The 23,550-nt window shown below is 46.2% G+C and overlaps 1 protein-coding gene across 1 annotated transcript in view; it reads right to left on the minus strand.

Moving 5' to 3' along the window:
* The window catches only part of PSMD1 (proteasome 26S subunit, non-ATPase 1), a 120,404-nt gene extending 98,551 nt beyond the window's left edge, over positions 1 to 21,853 (minus strand). Inside the window, exons 1-13 of the mRNA XM_054039301.1 lie at positions 21,710 to 21,853; positions 18,656 to 18,699; positions 17,286 to 17,359; positions 16,851 to 17,020; positions 15,955 to 16,160; positions 14,473 to 14,616; positions 12,375 to 12,601; positions 9,412 to 9,472; positions 7,318 to 7,446; positions 6,160 to 6,248; positions 4,917 to 4,995; positions 2,722 to 2,895; positions 857 to 968 (exon numbers count right to left, since the gene is read on the minus strand). Coding sequence (XP_053895276.1) covers positions 857 to 968; positions 2,722 to 2,895; positions 4,917 to 4,995; positions 6,160 to 6,248; positions 7,318 to 7,446; positions 9,412 to 9,472; positions 12,375 to 12,601; positions 14,473 to 14,616; positions 15,955 to 16,160; positions 16,851 to 17,020; positions 17,286 to 17,359; positions 18,656 to 18,699; positions 21,710 to 21,725 — 1,525 coding nt within the window. The 5' untranslated portion in view covers positions 21,726 to 21,853. The remainder of the gene's footprint in view (positions 1 to 856; positions 969 to 2,721; positions 2,896 to 4,916; positions 4,996 to 6,159; positions 6,249 to 7,317; positions 7,447 to 9,411; positions 9,473 to 12,374; positions 12,602 to 14,472; positions 14,617 to 15,954; positions 16,161 to 16,850; positions 17,021 to 17,285; positions 17,360 to 18,655; positions 18,700 to 21,709) is intronic.
* Positions 21,854 to 23,550: the final 1,697 nt, after the last annotated feature.

The raw sequence follows: 23,550 nt of genomic DNA on the forward strand, positions 1-23,550 counted from the left end.
TAATATATCAATTCCAATGTAAACACAATACCCAGAAGCCCCTTATCCTACTGAGATACAGGCCAATACAGAGTTTCCAGACACTGTGCCCAGCAGACCTGCTGCTCAGCATGGTGTTCACTCACTCACAAAAGCTACAGGAAGGAAGGACGTTTCTAAAGGGAAATTGCGAATGCATACCGATGATGTTTACACAGAGCCGCATTAGCAGAAGCCTTAACTAGACAGCAGTATAATAAAATCACTCCCTGGGAAATATTATAAAGCTACTTAAAAGATAGATTGTTAATGCAGCAGCGTCTTCATTTTAATGAATCACTGTGGAAGGTGTATTTGATGTATGCCCATATCACGTTACTAGCCACCAGCCCATGGGCCCTGGGGTTAGTGCTATGCCCTCCCAGGTTCAATAGGTTTCTCACGCCAGTACTCAGGCAGATCATCTCATAAGCTCTTCTGTTAACCTGAGCCAATACAGTAGTGGTCTTCGTGAGCCCCTCCACTCAGCCTCTCTTAGCCAAAGAGATCTGGCAGGAATGTGGGGTCAAAACAGATTTAAAAAAGTGTAAGGGGAGAAGAGTTTCTTTGAGGCCCCATGAGTGAAATAAAGGACCCTCTAAAAAGAAGCATCAGGTCACTGAATCACAGTCCCTGCAATTCTTAGGCTAATCTTCCTATGGCAGCGGCTGTCTCTTGCTAGGTGTCTGTACAATACCCAATACAATCAGGCCCGCAGGCATTACCTGCAACAAAATAAAAAGACCTTGTAGGTCATGGAAAGGCCAGGACAGAGTTGCACAGTGGAAATAGTCTATACTACGAGCCAGGGCTCATGTTTTAGAAGCAGCATCTTTACCTGTCACTGCATCGTCCTGGTAGAGGTTTGTTTTCAGCAAATCATACACATCCTGGCGTGCAGTCCCCATGGCAGCCAGACCCAGACCCAGACCACCACCATGTCGGACAATCTACAAAAAAAGCACAACCATTTTCCTTACTGCTCAATGTATTACAATGGGAAGGTGTCTACTTCGGCTGAAGAAGCCAGAGCTTTAAGCTGGAAACCAGCAGTGTATGGCCCTATTCCCCGAAAACTCAAATGAACTGTTGCCCCTAGTTATGAATCCCAATACTTTTCCAGCCAGCCCCAGCCCATCGCTTTCTCTGATCAAGACAACAGCTATGTTCCCAAAGCCAGCCCAGAGCTCTGCCCAGTAAGGGGTGCTACAAGCCCAGTACAACAGATTTTCTGATGATTTATTTTTAGCATTCTTCCCAAGGAATTATTTAAACAGGGCCACCATTGTACAGAGATATGCAATGGGCAAAATGTGTTGCCCCAATAGACCCTGACTGGAAATGTATACAGGTATTCATAAGGCCCTCATCATCTTGTATTCTCTGAAGGCATGAAGGAGCAATACAATATAAAATAAAGCCCAAAATGAGTGTGATCTTTCCAGCTAGAATGATTCACAGACCTAGGGGGAAACTTAGAAGATACCCTAGAAGAACATAAGAATGGCCACACTGGCCAACACCAATGGTCCATCTAACCCAGTATCCTGTCTTCTGACAGTGGCCAATGCCAGATACCTCAAAGGGAATGAAAAGCACAGGGCAATTATCAAGTGATCCATCCTGTTGTCCAATCCCAGCATCTGGCAGTCAGAGGTTTTGGGACACCCAGAGCATGGGGTTTGATCCCTGACCATCTGGGCTAATAGCCATTGTTGGACCTATTCTCCACAAACTAATATAATTCTTTTCTGAACCCAGTTATACTTTTGGCCTTCACTACATCACGTGGCAATGAGTTCCACAGGTTCACTGTATGTTTTGTGAAGAAGTAAATCCTTTTGCTGGTTTTAAACTTGCTTCCTATTAATTTCATTGGATGACCGCAGTTCTTGTATTATGTGAAGAGGTAAACACTTTCTTATTCACTTTCTCTACACCGGTCATGATTTTCTAGACCTCAATCATATCCCACCCCTTAGTCATCTCTTTTCCAAGCTGAACAGTCCCAGTCTTTTAATCTCTCCTCAAATGAAGTTGTTCCATACCCCTAATCATTTTTGTTGTCCTTCTGTGTACCTTTTCCAATTCTAGTACTTTTTTTGACATGGGGTGACCAGAACTGCACACAGTATGCAAGACATGAGTGTACCATGAATTTATATAGTGGCATTACGATATTTTCTGTTTTATTATCTACCCTAGGAGAGAGAGAGGAAGGGTTCTGGGCAAACATTAATTAGGAGGCTGTTCCAAACATAAGGGTCAGAGTTGAAGAAGCCCAGCAAATCCTTGCTGAAACTGTTTACACATAAGATAGTTTGCAGCACAGTCACTTGAGCAATTTATTCCTTTGGTAGGTAATTGGAGCCAAAATCAGAGCATAATACAGTAAGTCTACCTTAAAACAAAGGAGGGATGGGTATAAAGTCATGCTGTAGATTACATTTATTTTGAAACAAGTATACAAGTCCATCCTAAAATCCCACTTGTATTCTAACAAGAAGGGCGTTAGGGTTATTTGCTGTAGCCATTGTCTTAGTCATGCCCTTCTGCTGTTATCAGGCTGTTAATGGTCATCAGTTGTTGTATCATATCTGTTTTAAAGTGTAAGCGGTCAAAGGCCTGGTTTGTGTGAAGCACCTAGCGCACTGTTGGGTACAAGAGAACACAACTAGGTTCATTGTTAAATCTAGTACGCACATCATTGCTGGCATTCTTCAACTGGTTCAGCAGATAGTCAATGATGTCACCACCGTGATTAGCATGAATCAGACCCAATGCATAGAGACCTCCGCCCTCCTGATAGGCCGAGCCTGGAGAGGTGTCTTTGGGTAAGTATGTTGCCATTAATTGTAGAGCTTCCTTCTCATGACCCTGCAAAGTCATTGCCCAAGGGGTTGGGGAAAAAGGAAAAACGAGAGGAGAAAGAAAATAGTGCTTAATTAGAAGACATTGTTACAATATTTTAAACACTCAGTAGGAAACATCTGCTTTAGCCACCAATTTCCACGCTGTGATCTAAAACAAACCCAACATGTTCAATCTTTTTATCTTTTAATGCTGTGTTCTCTGCATTTCTGAACTACTTATTCACACAGAGCCATGTGACTACACTCCGGTCACATGATTGCTATCCAAAGCCAATGCAAAGAAATTTGGCTCAGGAACCATATCTGGCCGAATAATCAGGATGCTTTAAGTAAAGGTTCTAGCCCCACAAAGCAATTACAATGGTTTCCCACTATTTCAGACTGGAAAATGCTTTCCCAGCATTGAATCGGCAAGGTCAGCCACCATCAATGCTCCTCTGGAACATATCACCATACGAAGCTCAGTAACATCATGAAGCCACAAAATAAAATTATAAAACCACAGACATTTGGTAAATGGAAGCCACCATCCTCTGCAACTGATGCAAAGGAGGGGAGAAGAGTGGGGTCTCTGACTGTACAGTAGCAAAAAGAGCCCTTCCCCCCATTTTAATTAAGTTGGACAAACATTTGTCTAGATCACAGCTTCACTGCACATATTCAAGGCTAGATGTGATCTATCAGGGTTGGATTAGAGAATTAAATCCACCTCACAGGTTTAGTATTCACAGGTCCCTTCCATCCAAATGGTCCTTGTAAGTACTTTAAATCATCTGTTCATTCACGGTATTCTTCTCCTGTGCACTTAGATTTTGATAAGTCAGTTGAAGGTTCTTCCCTTTAAGCCAGGGGTCGGCAACCTTTCAGAAGTGGTGTGCCGAGTCTTCATTTATTCGCTCTAATTTATGGTTTCACGTGCCAGTCATACATTTTAATGTTTTTAGAAGGTCTCTTTCTATAAGTCTATATATATAACTAAACTATTGTTGTATGTAAAGTAAATAAGGTTTTTAAAATGTTTAAGAAGCTTCATTTAAAATTCAATTAAAATGCAGAGCCTCCCCCGACCGGTGGCCAGGACCCGGTATGGGTGCCACTGAAAATCAGCTTGAGTGCCACCTTTGGCACACGTGCCATAGGTTGCCTACCCCTGCTTTAAGCCATATTTCTCCACCACTTTTCTGACCATAATTACACTACATGCCCTTGTTTAGCCCAGTGCACGTTCTGCTATATGCATGTATACAGTCAGAAAAAAAAACTGGAAATCAACAGAGTCTTCGCACATCTCTCTGATTAAGAAGCTGCCACGTGTATTTGATGTTTCTTAAAAATTAAATGTCCTGTTTATGATATTTGAATACGCTCGTTAAAACATTCGGCCCTGTCCACAGCACAAGTTTTAACAGTGGTTTTGTAACCAGCCAGAGGCCAAATCACCTAAATTGGTTATAGGTAACACTGTTCAGTTTGTGTCCACACAGCAACTGTTCTGCCATCAGTGACGTGTTTGCATGTCCACAGGCTCCCTAGCTACGTTTGTACCAGTAAATCTGGGGAAAGTCTGGGCAGCTCTTCTATGGTGTGGTGCCTCCATAGCAATAAAGTGCCTGGAGAACATACACAAAAGGTGGCACTGGCAGCACATGGGACAATGCACTCCAAGATGTCCTAAGGTTCAACCAAACCAGTTACACCAACATGGTTAGAGTGTCTGGATTGCACTGCAAATAAAGAAAGAAAGGACCAAACCGCTCACAGAAGGACGACCATGGGCCAACCAAGGGCTCTGGCGTGGGTCAGGTACCATTAGCTGCTTCGGTTCCAACCAAGTTATAATCGGGCCACATTTACAGTCAGCCGATCAGTGACTGGGTACAAACTTGGTTACGAGTTGGAGTGTGACCAGGACCGGAGTGTAGAATCCAGAAACCCCACTCCATTCCAAAAGAGACAAACAAACAGTCTCAGCATTGGCATGGCAAGAGTTTACCTTTAGGCACACAGGAATGAAGGCAGCATTACCTTATGTATGACACCCAGGCTGGCAGTAGCAGTAAACTTAGCCCAATTCGTGGCTCTGGCCAGCCACTCCAAATTATCTCTGGAAGGAGGAAAGTCAGGGGTTAAATATCGTTTCTATAACACCCACCACCCACATTTCATCAGAAAAAACTGTTGTCAAAACCGGCACCTGTTGGAGATGGGGAGGGGCTGCTTCCATGCTCCACTGCCTAGAGCAGCCCTGATTTCTGGCTGGTCCCGGCTCAGCTGCTGAACATTGGAAATCACCGTCCTGAACAGCAGCATTAAGTGACGACACAGAACTACATAAATCTACTACTTCAACATATTCAAAGACCGGGCTGCAGGCTGAGCAATCCTTCCAGAGAGTTGGATATTGCTCGCCACGCAGTCCATCGACACTGTTCCCAGTCCAACTACAGGGATTTGATCATAGAGTCATTTTCTTTCTTCACCTCCCGCAGTGGGTTCAGTCCCCACCTTTGACCTCCATGAGTGTCACGAGCTCACCAGTAAGCCAGCCTCTATTTACAGGAAAATAGGAACTGCCAGACTGGACTAAACTAATGGTCCATCTAGAGCAGAATTCCACCGCTGACAGTGGCCAGACCCAGATGCTTCAGAGGGGTAAGAACTCCACAAACAGGCTGATGTGGGATAATCTGACCCTCCCACTCGGTCTCATCTTGATCTCCAATAGTCAGAGACTGGTTTAAGCCATAAAGCACAAGGTTTAATATCACTTTTAAAATTATAATTATGTATAGAAACACTGCATAGTCTTGATATCCATGTAAATATCCAGACCCTTTTTGAATATTGCTAAGTTCTTGGCCACAATGACTTCCGCTGGCAGTGAATTCCACAGTCCAGTTACATGAAGTGGGAAAAGATATTTCCTTCTATTGATTTTGAATTTCCCACCTTTTAAATTCATTGAATGTCCCCTTGCTCTTGTGTTATGAGACAGGAGATCAGACGCTCCCAATCGCCCTTCTTTAGACCATTCGTTATCTCATACACTTTTATCACCTCTCTGCTTATCCATCTCCTTTCTAAAGGAAAGGATTCTAATCTTTCCAAACTCTTCATAGGACAGCTTTTTCAAGCCCCTTGATCATTATCACCACTTTGCTGATCCTCCTCTAGTTCTGCAATGTCTTTTCGGAGACGGGGTGAACAATACTGCACTTACTATTCTAGCTCTCTGAATGCTAACTGGACTTCTTTGCAATGTATTTACCTAAGGAACTGGTCACTGGTTGTCCCACAGTGCATAAAGGAGTTTGCTATAACCGTCGCTGTGTGGCATACAGAGTTCCGCACTGCATCCTGGAAGAGCAAAATAGACGAGCATCACCAAGAAGCAAGAAACAGACACTAGGTTGCAGCAAAGATTCACAACTAAGACGCACAGCTCTGCTCACTCTGGACTTGCTACTAGAAAAATAAGTCACAATTAAATAGAGTTGTATTAACTAACCCCAACCTAAGCATGATCTTTTTCCTGATGGGGGTGCATTGCTTGTTAACACACCTATCTAATCTCAACCCAATTCTTCTAGTGCAGACAAGTCCTTTCTGTACACCTCTGGAATGACGCAACAGCACAAACTGAGACTAGAACTCTCTTAACTAGCCAGGCGCTCCAGGAACCTATTGTTACACAGCAATTTCAAGCCCTTCCTAGAAGGCTACGCCGAATCACTACCCAAAAGAGTTTTAGGCATTTCCAGTTCATTTAAAATGGAACCTCCCAACAGACGTGTACTTGCTTAAAGCAACGGTTTCACACCACCTCTTGCTGAGGACAGAAGTTACATTTCAGATTCAAATAATCTCTCTGTTGTGATTAACAATAATCACTTGTCTTAAAGGACAGAAGGGACAAAGCTTCCCATGAGCCCAAGGGCTGCACCTACTTTGCACATAAATTTTAACACACAGACACACACACACTCGCTCTCTCTCTGAATATCTTCCCTAGTGAAATAGAAATTACGCGAGTTCCCCAATACATTCAGTTTATTCCCTGCATTAAAATACTGCAATTGAGCAGCTTTATCTTCAACCCACAGACACAGCGAAAGGCGTCCACAAGCCACACCTCAGGATTCCCTGGGCCACACTCTGGGGGCTGATGGCTTTGGGCCAGAGAGTGGGAACCAGCAGCCCTCCCTTAGCCTTGGAGTTTCAAGTTTTAAAATCAATCTGGTCTGACCAATATACTAAACTAGATCCTTGGAAAGAGAGAGACAGAATAAATAGACTCCTCCAAGAGACATACTGACCTGGCTAAAGCCTACTGCTTCAAGGAGGAGACTACATTCAGTATTGAAACACAGTCACCAGAAAATCTGTGATGTTTCCAGAAAGAAAAAGACAATCCAAGGTCTCTTACCTTTGTGTTTTTGAGAATCATCAGGTCTGTATTGTTGTTTCGTATTAAAAACTGCAGGTGTAACTCAATAGCCATTTCACCACTTAAAATTTTAATCATTTTTGAAATCTGGTCCTTAGGCTCTGGGTTCTTCACACACAAATAACCCAAAAAAACAAAACAAACAAAAAACAGGTCATCAGAATCCCTGTATTCCCCCAGGATCAAGCTCTGTTAAAACATTGCCCACGAGAGAGCTAATAGATGGGCATATTTAACAGTACATGCCCCGTCACGTGCTTCAGAGACCAGCACCTCTGGGAAGAGAAAAGGGCATTAATTCTTCCCTCAATGCCTATAACCCAGCTCCCAGAAACATTAATGGGAGTGCCTCTATGTACAGGAGTAGGGGAAAGACCCCCTACGATTAAATGCAGCCACTGAACTGAATGGAAGGTATTGCGAGGAGACCTGTACCAAATGCCAAAAAGCCTCAACATGCTGCCTTCTTTGGTCTTTTATACCTTCTTCAACAGATGAGGAGAAAAGAATCTCCCCCAAGAGCAGTCGCCTATAGTCACATTGTGCTTATATTTCCTTGGCGATTATAGTGGGGAAGGACTCAAAGCAGCAATACTTTGGGCGTCACAGGCTGTGCCCCATGATATGGCTAGAACTTCTCAGGAAATCAGACCACACCTTAATTCAATGCGGAAGGTTCATGGAAGCGGATGTGCTAAAGCCACCCTGCTCCGATGTACAATGGCCGGGGAGGGAGAACCCAGTGTTATGACTTTTGGAACAATCGACCGTTCACTGCTGTATTTCCACTGCCTGCGCGTTTCCAGTGCTCTGCTGGAATAACTCGTCCCCACAGCCCTAGATAACGTCTGCAGGGTAAGTCTCTGCTTGGCGCTCTTTCACAGAGGGTGGAAAGTACATCGGGTCTCTTTGTAGCTGCTTTATGTTAAAGAGACCCACCGAATACAGCTAGTTTAGCCCTTCAACTAATCCCCTCAATTATTTCTTTTCTGATCTGGGGCAGATTAAACTCAGGAATGCTTCAGGCCACAAAGATTGCTTATGCATGCTTGCCCCTTGCCACAACCAATGGTGTTCATGTAACAGAAACTAATTCAAGACACCCTGCCCCCGGAGTGCACTGCTCGCAGGCTCTTGACGAAGTAAGGACTTCCACCCTGTTTCCTTGCCTCGTCTCAGCAAATCTCTCTACTTACATTTGAATGAATAGAATGTCTCCCTTTCAGCTATCTACAAGAAAATCTCAAAGATTCCCATGACTAGTTCACATGTGTGCATTACCTTTGGGTGGCATTTTATTTATTTCCTTTCACCAGCTCCAGAAAATACCATGGCCCGGCTGCTACAGTTGCTGCTTAGGATGTATGTATATTTACTTCTAACATACTTGAGAGAGGCAGCGTTACACAACAGAAATCTAATGAGCCAGCCAAGTAGCGCAGCAATAGCACAATTGCACTATTCCCCAGCAGGGATCAGAATTCAAGCACCAAGCTCTATCCTTCACTGTGGGCTGTAAACACTGCAGAGCAAAGTGTACAGCCCCCAGGGAACATGAGCGCCTGGTATTACTCTAGCAACTCCTTTTGGCATTCCAGAAGCAACGTCCAAGCTCTCCCAGTCAGGAAAATTGTGACTGAATGGCTTGTGGGGAGTGGGCCAATTCACCGGCCAGTGCATCAGAATGAAGTCCCCAACAGCAGCAGAATTTCAGTGCTTTTCTTTGGGGAGGAGTTAATTTCCTCAATACTAATGCAGTCCAAATCAAACAGATAAACCAGGTCCTTCTACCTGGCCCCTTCTCCTGACCCAGAGTCTCCTGCAGAAGCCTACCTGCTCCCTACAGTTTTCTCTCTCTCAGCTGCTTGCTGGCCTTTTATCTGCAGACCATCACCTGACCTCTAGCCTCAAACCTATCACTTAGGAGGGAGCTAATTTAGTCACAGATAGGGGTACGCCCAACTCCCTTAAAGGCTCATCCCACCTTGTGACAGGGAAGAAGAGGAAGGGATCTAAGCAAAAGTGTATGGACAGCTGAACACAGCACATTTGATTTCACAGAGTGGCACTCACAGATTCTGCAGACTTCGCAGCACAAGTGCTACTTGGCTTCTCTTCTGTTTCCATGGTGTCACTGAAATTAAACACAAAAAATACAACCCAGTTCACATCTCATGACTGCCAAATGCTCTGGCAGCAGCTGAATGTTGCGCCCTGACACAGGAGCCTGGGATGTGAAGGTGAGCTCCAGGGATAAGAGACCTTGGGCATGGCACAGGGCTGACACACACAAGTGTAGCAGTCCTCCTCTGCAATCTGAGTCAGAGGGGAGTTAGGGATAAAAGACTGGGAGAATCCTGGCCCTCACGCTGGCTGGAAAGTGCAGCGACTGGAGAAGCTTGTATGGACAGGGAGACGTGAGGGAAAACCCACTGGTGGAAATGTGTCTGAGACATAGCAAAGGAACTACCTCCATACTCAAAAGCCAAGGGGCCACCACTGTCAGTAAGGATGGACGTAGCAATGAATGGGAAAGCAATCCAAGCCATTAAGCTGGCACTGACACAAGGCCTTGACAGACTTGTGTAGTGGAGGGAAACATTCCATTTATCGCTGTAGCCCAATATACTGTACAGACTCCCTCTGCCTGACATTTTAAAATAAACTCAGGCAGTTTTCCAGTCTCTCCTGGGGAGTGCCACGCCAGCCAGAACACTTCAGGCATCATCCATCTCTCTCACTGACACGACTGAATGGGCATTACAAGCAAGTTGGAGGGGATAATTATTTCACATCTCTTCCAAGCAACAGCACCTCCTGAAGCATAAGGCTCTGCCAATGCTGGGGAGAGGAATCTGTCCAGGTCTCTCGGAATGATCAAAAATTGAATTTCCAGTGTTCGAGGGAGAGGGCTGCTGCCTGCTGACCCCTGCAATGCAATCAGTGTTCAGAGGCAGCCTCAAAGAGGACTAATCGAGGTCAGACATTGCACAGGCTGATTATAAATTGCTTTGTGGGTACATATTCCCTCTTCCTGTGGGGACATCACAACAGGGGGACATCTATCTCAGGGGTGGGCAAACTACGGCCCACCGGCCAGATCCGGCCGGTCAGGGCTTTCGATCCGGCCCACAGGATTGCCACCCCTGTGGCGCCATGGACCCCGTGCTGCTCCCAGGACCACATCCCTGCGGCCCCTGGGGGAGGGGAGACAGAGGGCTCTGCGCGCTGCCCTCACCTGTGGGTACCTCCCCCCGCAGCTCCCGTTGGCCGGGAAACTGCGGCCAATGGGAGCTTCAGGGGAGGTACCCACAGGCGAGGGCAGCACGCGGAGCCCTCTGCCCCCCCACTCCCAGGGGCTGCAGGGATGTGGTGCCGGCTGCTTTCTGGGAGCAGTGCAGGGCCAGGGCAGGCAGGGAGCCTGCCTTTGCCCCGCTGTGTGCTGCTGCCACCCTGGAGCTGCTCCAGGTAAGCGGCGCCGGGCCAGAGCCTGCACCCTGCACTCCTGCTGCACCCCATACCCCAACCCCCTGCCGCACCCTGCACCCCAACCCTCTGCCTTGAGCCCCCTCCTGCACCCCAACCCCCTGCCCTGAGTCCTCTGCCACACCCCACAGCCCTCCTGCACCCCAACCTCCTGCCCCGAGTCCCCTGCCACACCCCATAGCCCTCCTGCACCCCAACCCCCTGCCCTGAGCCTCCTCCCTGCACCCCTGTCCTGAGCCCCTTCCTGCACACCGCACTCCCTCCCACACCCCAACCCCCTGCCCCAGCCTTACATTCATGGCCCTGCATGCAATTTCCCCACCCAGATGTGGCCCTCGGGCCAAAAAGTTTGCCCAACCCGATCTACCCGCTACATACGCACTCTTGACTGAAGAAACAAAGGTGTTTGGAACCAGTTTCCTACATTTCCATAGGCCCTTGTGTTTTGGTAGGCTTGGTTTGGACTACAGTCCCCATTAAACGCTATTTAATTAGATGTGGGTGCTTGTCTGGCAGCTCCAGAGGCTAAAGAACAGGCACAGCAAGAACAGCAGTGCTACCAGCTTCCTCCACAAGGCTGTATCCACATGCCTCCATCTTAACCTAGAGAGGGCCACCTCTAGGAAAGAGAGGGCAGCTGAGTCTTCATGCCGTGCGGACTACTTGTGAGAGACCAAAGAGGAGATGAAATGAGGCGACCCATTAGCCCCAATTGTGGGGGTGTCGTGTAATGTGGATATCTAGCCACGAAGCTCTTGTGATACAGATTGCTCAACCGTCCCCAAATGGTCATAATCTTCTGGTAACAAAGTTCTAGGCTGGATTGGAACTAGTGAGCTTTGTCCAAGAGGTGAAAGGCTTTGTATCATATCAGTTATAATAAGGCCCTTCATTTCTGGTTTTTACTGAAAATTTCCCAGGTTTTACAAAAGTTATTATTCAGTTTTGACCAATTTTCACCCAAACTGTAGACTACTGAAGTACCTGAAAATACTGATTATGCTAAGAAAATCCAATATAGCATTAGGTAAGATGTGTTTATGTCAATAAACAACTAGTCTAAATGTAATTCAATTCTCTCTGTTAAAGTATCTCTGGGCTCCAATAGGTTCAGGTACCATCTAGTAACACTACATATTATGCAACTAAATACAGTTAATGAAATAAACTACCACAGCATTAAACTGCTTTTACTTTCAATACTCTTGCTTTTTTTCTGTTCTCCCATCCCCGAGTATTAACCCCAATATTTACCCAGAAAACTGGGTCATTAATTTGTTTTTAGCAATTTTCACCTTTTAAAAATTTTGTAATAAATGCCACTAAATTCCCAGGAAATTGTAAACAAAAGAAAAACTGAAGTCTAAGGGACTTACGTATTACTAGTCCCTGGGCCATACATTCCCCTAAGTCTAAGAATATTGACGCATGCCCTTCCAATGTTCCTGCGTAAATTAATTTCCCCCCTCCCCGCCCCCCAAAAAATAATACAACAATTGTATTCTAACTGAACATGACAATTATATTTCTACTCAAGCCAACATCCCCACCTGTCTTTCTCAGATCCAGGGACAGTCCCAGTGTTGGTTGATCCAGGCACAGAGGCAATAGGGGTTCCAACAGTGTGAAGATTCTGGATCACAGAAGACAAGAACTGCTGGCTGGCACTTTCATACAGATCAAAGCAGATCTGATAAGCCATGAGAAGGTTGTCTTCCTTCACCAGCTTTTCTAAGATGTCACTTACAGCCTGGGGGTCGTCCAGGAAAATCAGGCACTGGGAGGAGAAAAAAAAAAAAAAAAAAAAGAAAGATAAACCCACCAGGTAGAAAACACTGCAAGATGAAAGAATAGGCACCAATTCCCCCTACTAATTTCTGTACCGTTTCCCTGGGACAGAAGTCTCTCCCACCCATGGCAGATACTAATAATCTTACAGTAGTTCTTGTAAGTACACTTAATATTTTCCTTAGTGTCATTTTAAACACAATTACTGTCAGAGAAGCTTCTTAAGAATTAATTTTTTTCCTATGTATAACAGCATCTTCTGAAGCTGTATGGGCATAACCTATAGTCCATCCACTTCATTACTTGAAATGATAGTGTAATCTCAGATTAACCTCATTAGTTATGATACTGACTAATACTAGAACAAGATTGAAAGGTTTTACCAAATGAACATGTGCCATTTTGCTAAAATACCTAAGATAAAATAGAACAGGGTGTGATGCTCTTGAAGTCCCACACCTAGGGCAAGCTGCGATGGCACAAGACCTAAGCACCCAGCTGTGTAAAGGTGATCATGAAATAGCTTTCTGAAAACAAAAAGTTGTATTTATTTCCTGGAGAAAAGAAAGGAAGTTCTTAAATTTTCTTCAGGTTCCAAGTTGTGTGATTACGGCCTGATCCCCCACAATGATGCATGGAACCTTTAGTCATAATTCACAGAGCGTAGGCTCAGAAGAGACCATTATATCACCTAGTTTGACCTCTGGTATAACATGGGCCAGAGAATTTCATCCAGATACCCCTGTATTGACCCCAGTAAATTGTGTCTAACTAAACCACAACTTCCAGAAAGACCTCCAGTCTTGATTTGAAGACATCAAGAGATGGCGAATCCACCATGTCCCCTGGTGCTCCAAATAGCTATCACCCTCACAGTTAAAAATTTGTGCCTTATTCCCATTTTGAATTTCTTTGGCTCCAGCTTAAAGCCCCTGGCTCTTGTTCTGCCTTTGTCTACTAGATTAAAGAGCCAGTTAGTACCCAGTATTTTCTCTCTTTGAAGGTATTTGTACACTGTAAATCAAGTCACCTCTCAGTCTTCTTTCTGTTAAGCTAAACAGAGTGAGATCTATGTCTCTCACTGGAAGGTATTCTCTCCAGTGCTCAAATCATTTGAGGCTCTTTTCTGAACCCTCTCTAAGTTTTCAACATTCTTTTAAAAACGTGGACACCAGAACTTGATGCATTTTTCCAGTATCGGTCTCACCGATTCCCTATACAAAAATAAAAATCACCTCCCTACTCCTACTCACTACTCCCCTGTTTATACAGCCAAGGATCACATCATCCCTTTTTGCCACAGCATCGCACTGGGAACTCATGTTCAGATGCTTTTCCACTATGAGCCCTACACCCTTTTCAGAGTCACTGCTTTCCAAGACACAGTCCTCTGTTCAGTAGGTATGGACTTCTTGTTCCTAAATGCATGAACTTCATTTGGCTGTATGAAAAAGTATTTTGCTTGAATAGGACCAGTGAATCAAGCAATCCAAATGGCTCTGTATGACAGGCCTGTCATTATTATTTACTATTCCACCAGTTTTTGTCATCCACAAATTTTAATCTGCAGTAATTTTATATTTACTTCCAGATCATTGACAAAAGTGTTCTAGCTCCTCTAGTTGTTTTAGAGCAAGCTTTGTTTCAAAAGAATGAGCATGAGCAAGTATGAAATATCAGAGTGCACCTTTAATATTGACCTCCATTCAATCCATATTTAGCACCCACCTAGGCAACTGAATTTCATTTGTTTAACTAAATACGATCAAAGCCCATGTGGGAATTGAGTTAGATACACCTAGAAGACAGTAATTTTTATTAAGCAAAGTGTTTATGAAGAGCAGAGATACACAACATTACCTGGCACACATTGATGAAGTCTGGTTTCTCCAGGTTCATGTAGATTTTAACCAGAACTCGCAGCACTTTATTACGGAATTGCTTATTCTGCATCAGAGACATGCAGAGCTTTAAGCTGTAGGCGAGCATTCCCGGAACATCATTCTGAAATTGATGGAAAAGACACCGTCCAGATTTTGTAACAGAGGTTATTAAAAAACAAGGTTACAGAATAAAACCATTTACATGTAATTTATTTTATGTTGACAGAAAAATACATACAACTTGACATCTGGTCTCTTATTTTTCTCTTTCATTGAAACTCAAACACCACATGCATACAAACGTGACCCAAACAGAAGACCATTTATAACCAAAACAAGCATACTTCACCACCAAGAAACAATACTCACGGAATGACGCAAATTGACTCCAAATTAAAACCTCAAAACATAAGCACAAATGTCCCTTGAGAGCTCAATACTTAAATCTTCTGTCCCACACACTTTTCCCTAACCATCAGGTACTCAACCCAGGGAAATGCAGGTGTTCAACATAGAAATGTTAACCAAATGGACCACCCAGCCGAAGAATTCCACTTATACACATGCTTCATGCAGGAGATCGAGAAGAGAAAAGTCTATTCAGCTCTGATCAGAGCATCTGAGCTAAGCTATAGCAGAAACAGAAGGGGTTCAGAAAGGAACAAAGTTATTAGGTGTGTGGAAAAACTTCCATATGAGGACTGAAAAGATCAGGACCATTTAGCTTAAGAAACGGAGATTAATAAGATGGGACATGACAGAGGTATACAGAACAACAAATGGAATAAAGAAGGTAATTTGGGCACTCCTAGATACCCTCGCTCATATTTCAAAAACTAGGGTACATTCCCTGAAATGGAAAGGCTACAAATTTAAAGCAGATAAAAGGAAATACTTTTTGAATAATGCATATTCAACCTATGCGTCCAACTCCTGCATGACAACACGGAGTTCAAGAGCTTAGCAAGATTCAAAAAAGGATGAGCCATGTTTGTGGATAATCAGAACCTCCACGGTTACAATAGGTGGGTTATACATAGTTTTAAACAAAGAGAGGCTCTTCCACTTCCTGGTGAACAACTTTTTTGGGAAGAGATGGTTTAATTATTGCCAACTCTTCATTCCTCAGATTTGTTCATGAAAAAAGTTGCATAAATTATTTTTGAAATTAAAACGTCACTAGAACTGAAACTTATCTGTCTGATGCTTATCCACCACAGCACATTAAGTGCCCCTTTAAATATTAAAAAGGGGCAACAGATAAAATAGACAAAACATGACAGGGTAAAAATCTCATCATTCAAGTTGAATCACTAGGTTTCACCAAACATTTCCCAGTGAGCTTCACTGTTATTTTTCCCCAACAAAATCTGTAGTTTTATAGTCACTTGAACCTCTCTTTTCTTGATCCAAACCCTGAAGGGGAAAGTTAAACCCTACAAGTGAATCCTCCACCTACCGATTCCAGTATGGTTTTCTCAAAGACGTCCAGCCTACGAGTCTCCAGCGCAATACCAATGGCCTGCTTGTACTTGTGATCATCCAAACACCGCTGGAACATCTTGTTAACAATCCCTTCCAGCCTTTCGTCGACAGGTTTCTTCTCCACTTCGGCCAGCTCTGCATTCTCCACACACTGCTTGGTGTAGTGGTCAATACATTTTGCTGAGATGGAACATAAAGAACAATCACCATCAGCTCCCTGGACACACACAGCTTCAAAAGTAGTACAAGGCAGCTGAAAATCTGACTACTAGAGTTTGGGGAGAAAAATAAGCACCCTCCAATAAGATGCATGTCTACACATACAAGCATTTAACATCACCTTTGCCTTGTCTAAATCCATTAAATTAAATGTACTTGACCAACTACATGACCACAATCTAGGGTTAAATTATCAAGTCATTTACACCCCACTATCAACCTATTTAATGGTTCCCTTAGTTACACATGGGAACACATGGAAATCACTTGGGTGGGCACCAGTTCTGTTAAGTGGGGGAACACTTATATGTCCCAAAGTCTTGATTTCAGTGCTGAAGGCACACATGTTTTACATGACTGTTTCAAACAGGAGACTCTGGATGAGGATATAACAGCAGGAGACTTCCCAGATGCACAATATTTATTTGTATTATCACAGCACCTAGGTAAGCTGGTTCTTCAATCTAGACAGAATTATAAACAAAGAAAGTCAAGAAATACTAGGCTGGAAAAAGCAGCTACAACATCTGTTTAGCTAATTCTAAGCAGAGATCAGGGAATTTGGAGGACAGCAGCAAAGGCAAGTGGGATCTCAAGTTCTAGTAGTTTTACCAACTAGAAGGCTTTCCATTTAGAGCCACTGTCAATTACCAATGATAGTCTCCACATATTCTGAATTGTCATTGACATTGAAGAGATCGCCTGCTCCCAAGGCATAGTTCAGAGACTCCTCAAAGGCTCCCAGGTGATAAAACACTTTGGAAGCCACCAACGCAGCGAACTGGCGACTCCGGAAGCCCTCATCTTCATAGAGAACTTCGCTGAAAAGGTCAGAGAAAAGACAATCAGCTGAGCATGCAAAGCTCCCCGCAAAGGCATAGGCCAACTGAAATGTTCAACCTCACCAGCATCTTTGGGAGAATAGATTCTCAAACCAAAGCCAGCTAAAATGAACACTTTTTGGAAAATGGGGAGATAACTGCTACGTTAACCGGGATCAAGCAGCCAGAGGAAAGGCAGATGCATTATATTCCATGTTCAGTTTGAGCACCCACCCTTCCAGGAATAAATTATTTCTTCTCTTACATTTTATCCACTGACTCAGAGATTTCTGCCCAGAAGTCATTGACAACAGCATTCAGTTTGTGAAGAGCGAACTCCTATGGAAAGTAATAGAAGTTTCATTGTTAAAGAGCAGCATTCATTCTATTTTTCTCCTTATGACTGCATCCTACAATAAGATCTCAAAGCCACCAACACCACTGCTTACAGAGCAATCTACATCCTAACACTGCTTTCCAAACATAATTTATTCTCATGACTCCCCTGGGGGAAATGTAGGGTTCTTTATCCCCATTTTATAGGTGGGGATATGGAACCCTGATGCTGCTTCCCCCCAACTTCACTGGGAGCAGCACTGGGCCAAACTGACATTTACCGAGATTCCTTAAAAAGCTCGGAGTCTCCAGAACGGACTCACAGCTGTCTTTGTCCCTGTTTTCTTGCAGGCTGGCTAAAGCAGCCTATTCTGAAAAACACATATCCCGCAGGGAATACAGACCACCCTGATTACAACCTGTGGGCAAGATGATGGCATCAACCTGCCAACTGCCTCTTTGTTCTGCTGATTTGGGTTATTTGTTGTGTTCCGCCCTCTGTTGCCTTTTTAGTCTACATGTATATTTTATAAACTGTAAGGTCTCCATGGTTATTGTCTTCTCCCTCCACTAGGGTTACTAAACATTTTTAAAAAAAAGAACAGGAGTACTTGTGGCACCTTAGAGACTAACGAATTTATTAGAGCATAAGCTTTCGTGGACTACAGCCCATATGCATCCGAAGAAGTGGGCTGTAGTCCATGAAAGCTTATGCTCTAATAAATTCGTTAGTCTCTAAGGTGCCACAAGTACTCCTGTTCTTTTTGCGGATACAAACTCACACGGCTGCTACTCTGAAAACTAAACATTTTTAGAAGACTATATGGAGATATTAGATTATTTTGGTTTCTCCCACTCCCAAATTATGTTAGAGACTTGTGAGAAGAGATTAACTGTGACTCAAACAGTAAAATACAGAGCAAAAGAACATCCAAAGTGCACCCCTGGGCCATATGCAGCCTAGAAACTCCTGCCATCATTAGAGAGGCAGAGTCTCCAGAAACTAGAGATCCCAGCATGACCCATGTTGGCACCTGCAGACATCCTGGGCATTAAAAGAAAAGATTGGTTGCAGTTAGCTGCATTTCACATGGATTGCCTGTGCATCTCAGGCTCCTGGCAATGAGTCCTTTTGACTGGATTCAGCTTGAATGCTACCTGTCCTTTTCTAACTATTTTGGTTGCTAGAATCTGCCTATTTCTACTGTTTAAAAAAAAAAAAAAAAAAAAAAAAAAAAGGTACAAAGTTTCAACTTGTGGTTTGTTGCTCTCAGGCCTAATCAGCATTTTCAAGCTTACCTTGAGCTGTGGCTCTTCTTCATCCAGAAGAGAAATAATTCCAGCTGCAAAACAAGAAGCTTGTCATCCGGGATGAACTTTTACGCATTGCAACAGAAAATTTAACTTAGTCCCAAAACAATACGGTGAAAAGAAAAAGCATGGTTCTAGTTTATGGTTTTAGTTATTAGGTAAAGACTTAAAGACTGACTGCGAACGTATAGCAAATCTATCCTTTAAAACAGCATATACGTTTGTATAAGCCTCTTGATCAAAATATTAAATCGCTAGGACACTTGAAAATGTATCCTTTATCATTGATGTATGCACTATTCAGCCTGCCCATGCCCTTCCTGGAGGGGAGAACAGGTAGGGGAATGAATCTTATACAATCCTACTCCACATACAGGATTCTTGTAAATTTCAATACCTTATTGATTTACCAGAAATAGCATAGGCTTGCTTCCTGTCTTCTATCTCCCTCCAACACACACCATTTTTTTATTCTTAAAATGACCTGTTCAAAACATGATCCCAATTGATTCTCCCCAGTCAGAAATGGGATTTAGACCTAGAACTGAGCTTTTAACTCTTGGGGACAGGAAATCATGATTGCAGACTAGAAAGAATAACCATTAATTTTTCCATGAACTTTTTTTTCTCTCTCCTGAGAAGTGTTCAGGCAACAAATACCTCAATAGCAAATACCTCAATAGCCAAAAAATATATGTTTTCCTTTCTTGCTGGCTTTGCCCAGGTCTCCCACATTCTAGAATCTTTACATTGGCTTCCCTTCTTCCATATAGTCAAACTTCTTGTTGACTTCAAAGCTCCCCCTAACTCTGCACCTGCCCCTCTCTCAGCCTTCCTCTCCTCCTCTACTTCCTGATGAGCCCTATACTCTGCTAATTGCTAACCTCACCCTTCATCTCTTTCACCCACTCCAGACTTCAGGTCTTCCATAGATCTGAAACAGGCTCCCAGTCACCCATACACCAAGCACACTGCTCACCACCCTCACTGCTTTCGAGAAAGCTATAAAAACTCATCTATTCAGTTTTCAGCTATAACATCCAAACACCCGTGTTTATTCTGGACAATAGCCTCGTGTCTCTACACTGCAACCTCCCTGGGACAGTGATCTGTTACTGGTTTGGCACAGTCACTTGCATACAGTGGACAATGATCGTACTATATAATTTAAAATAAATAAATTTAAATAACTGTTGCTATAAGACTAAGCCAGAAACCACATTGTTATTCTACAGGATCTTACTAACAGTATTATTCTTACTGCGCCAAGCCCCATTCAGATGCAAAGCACAAGTGCCCTATTCATTTCAGTGACACTTTGCAAAGGCAAAGAGCAGCAGCCCTAGCGCTTCAGGTGACTGGAGCAGTCAGATGGAAGGGATTAGCACCTCTCCCACTAGGCAGCTCACCACATTCCCAGGAATGAGCTGTGAATGATGTGGGCCTGCCCCTGCTGGCATGACCTCACCCCCACTTGGCATGATCTCCCACACATGGTGTGAGCAAGGTCATGCCAAGTGGGGGCAGAGCGGTGCTCTCTTTAAAACTGTGTCCCCCACATGATACCAGACAAAGCCAGGTCTGATTTTGGCTCAGCACCAGATGGGGGAAGATCATTAGAAAAGTAGGGCCATGGTATAAAACTGGACAAATGGTCTGCCTATGACTAGGCATCCACACTGCAGCGCCAGAAGTTCAGGACGGAATCCTGCTAAGTCACAATGGAGTTCAGAGCACCAGTGAAAGTGGATCTTTCTCCCAGCTGTAGCAGCTGACGTGCAACAGTGGATGTCAAGGGCTAAACACATTTTGTGATTACTGTAACTAGTCCCTAAAATGTCTATCACGCAGGCAGTGAGTCATGTTAACTCAGGGGTGGCCAGCCTGAGAAGGAGCCAGAATTTACCAATGTACATTGCCAAAGAGCCACAGTAATACGGCATCAGCCCCACATCAGCTCGCCCGTTCCCAGTGCCTCCCACCCACCAGCAGCCCCACCGATCAGCACAGCACCTCCCCTTCCCTCCCAATCAGCTGTTTTGTGGCATGCAGGGGGGGGAGGGGGAAGGAGCAAGGACATGGCAGGCTCAGGGGAGGGGGTGGGAAGGGATAAAGTGGAGGCAGGGCCTGTGGCAGAGCCAGGGGTTGAGCAGTGAGCACCCCCTGACACATTGGAAAGTTGGCACCTGTAACTCCAACCCCAGCGTCGGTGCCTATACAAGGAGCCTCATATTAACTTCTGAAGAGCTGCGTGTGGCTCCGGAGCCACAGGTTGGCCACCCCTGTGTTAACTACAGGAAGTTAAAAGAAAAAGCACAAACTCAGATCAAGTTACTAAAATGTTTAGACAAATAAATGTGTCTTGAGATGAATATTGCTAAACCTGGAGCTGATCTGATGAGCCAGAGAGCAAGATCTAAAGAGGGTAACCTCTTCTGAGGGAGCCCAGCTGCAAGTCAGAGCCTTTAAACTCAGTTCCTGACACTAAGCACTTCCGCTGCTGATCTTCAGGGCCGTGACAAAGTGAAGGGAAAGAGCTGCTTCCCAGAAAAAAAAAAAAAACACGTTTCCCTTCTATCGCCAGGCTCCTCCGAGATCTTAAAAGCTCTTTGGGAACATCAGCCAAGCCCCTGCGGTCTCTGTTCTAGATGGGGAAACTGAGGCAGGTACCTCCGGGCTATCTCCGGTCTAGACGGGGACATGGAGGCGGGAAGTGACACAGCAGGCAGGGGGCAGAGGACAGGAACGGAACCCAGGAGTCCGAGTTTCCCTGACCAGTTCCCCCCACACCCCACCCCCACCCCACCCCACCCCTCACAGGCGGCCGAGAGGGGCGAGCCCAGCGGGGGGGGGGGAGGCAGGCGCGCGGGGGGGGGGGGCGGTTACACGGCGATGCCCTCACGGTGACTCTGCTGCCGCCAGGCCGCCCCCTGGAGGGGAGGGGTCGGTCCCCAGGGGCGGGGGCGGCTCGGGCCATGCCCAGTCACCGGCCCTGACTCAGCTAAATCCCGGGCGGGCTGGCGGCCCCGGCCCAGCGCTCACCGGCCGAGGTGATCATGCTGCCGCTTGGCCTCGCCCGGCCCGGGGTGCTCGCTGCTCCGCGGTGGGGGCTGGGGGCTCGGGGGCCGCCGACGCCGGGACTCGGGGCCGCGCCGTGACCAGCACTGCCGCCGTCGCCTCCTTCCGGACCGGAAGTGTCGTCAAAGGACCCTAGAGGACCCCGGCGAGCGGGCTGCCCTCGCAGCTGCCCGATCACAAAGCACCCGGCGGCGCCGTTAGGAAAATGGGGGGCTCGGCCCTGGAGCGAGGGGAGAAGGGGCAGGGGCCGAGCCGGCCGTCGGCCTGCGGGCATGGGCCCGGTAAAACTGTCAGGCAGGAGCTGGACTACTGTCTCCTCCCTCCCCGCGCGGCGTGGGCCCCTCCCGGGGAGCATGGGGCAGGCAGCCCCAGCCCGGGCAGGTGGGGGACCGACCAGCCTCTTCGCCCTACAGGGGCCGGTTCCCCGCTGGAGGAGAAGGCAATGCACGGCCCTAGCCCAGCCCCCATAGCAGCTGGGGCAGGCAGATCCCCCCGCCCCCCATCACACACACACACACACACACACTCGTGCCTAGACCCCTTTGCATTGCAGTAGGGGTGTCATTTGCCCTCGGGCAGTTGCCCCCCCCCCCAAGACATTTCATGGGTCTGGCTCCACTCCCCCCAAACCGTCACCCCCGACTTTCCAGGATGCAATATAATCACACAGGGCCAGAGTAATCCATTATTTTTGGTCAAGGGCTAAATTTCTTGGTCAAGTTATAGGCCAGGTCCAGATTCCAAAGAAATAATCATTTTTAAAAATGATAAGTCAATAAAAAGACTTCAGGGTCCATTCAAAAGCATCTGTCAATCGGGATTTGGCCTGTAGGGTGCTTCACCTATTGACTACCCTGAGATAGGGGGTGTGGGCTGATACAACTTCTCTGTCCCCACAAAACTGAAATGATGCCCCTGCTGCACACAACGTACTAGAGGCACAATTGCTCCAAGATCCCGTCACCTCTGCATGTCCCTGGCACCCAGCCCACCGGTGTCGCTGTAGACCAGGAGCTAGGGTTGCCAGGGGTCCGGTTTTTGACAGGAATGCCCGGTCGAAAAGGGACCCTGGCGGCTCCAGTCAGCACCACTGACCAGGCCGTTAAAAGTCCGGTTTGCGATGCAGCAGGGCTAAGCCAGGCTCCCTGCCTGCCGTAGCTCCGTGTGGTTCCCAGAAGCAGCGGCATGTCCCCACTCCGGCTCCTACACGTAGGGGCAGCCAGGGGAAACTGTGGCCAATGGGAGCTGCAGGGGAAGCACCTGCGGATGGGGAAGCACATAGAGCCACCTGGCCAATGGGAGCTGCTTGAGGTAAGTGCCGCCCAGAGCCTGCACCCCCAATCCCCAACCCCAGCCCTGATCCCCCTCCCACCCTCTGAACCTCTCGATCCCAGCCCAGAGCATGCTCCTGCACCCCAAACCCCTCATCCCCTACCCCCCCCCGAGCCTGCATCCCCAGCCGGAGCCCTCACTCCACCCCACACCCCAACCCCCTGCCCCAGCCCTGAGCCCCCTCCCACCCTCTGAACCCCTCAGCACTAGCCTGGAGCCCCCTCCTGCACCCCAAATCCCTCATCCCTGGCCCCACAGCCCACACCCCCAGCCATAGCCCTCACCCCCCTGCACCCCAAACCCAGTCCAGAGCCCCCTCCCACACCCTGAACCCCTCATTTCTGGCCCCTGAACCCACACCCCCAGCCCAGAGCCTATACCCCCCCACACCCCAACTCCCTGCCTCAGCCAGGAGCCCCCTCCCATACTCTGAACCCCTCAGCTCCACCCCCCAGCCTGGAGCCCCCTTCTGC

The sequence above is a fragment of the Malaclemys terrapin genome, chromosome 9 (genome assembly GCF_027887155.1).
Source record: "Malaclemys terrapin pileata isolate rMalTer1 chromosome 9, rMalTer1.hap1, whole genome shotgun sequence".
Classification (NCBI taxonomy): domain Eukaryota; kingdom Metazoa; phylum Chordata; order Testudines; family Emydidae; genus Malaclemys; species Malaclemys terrapin.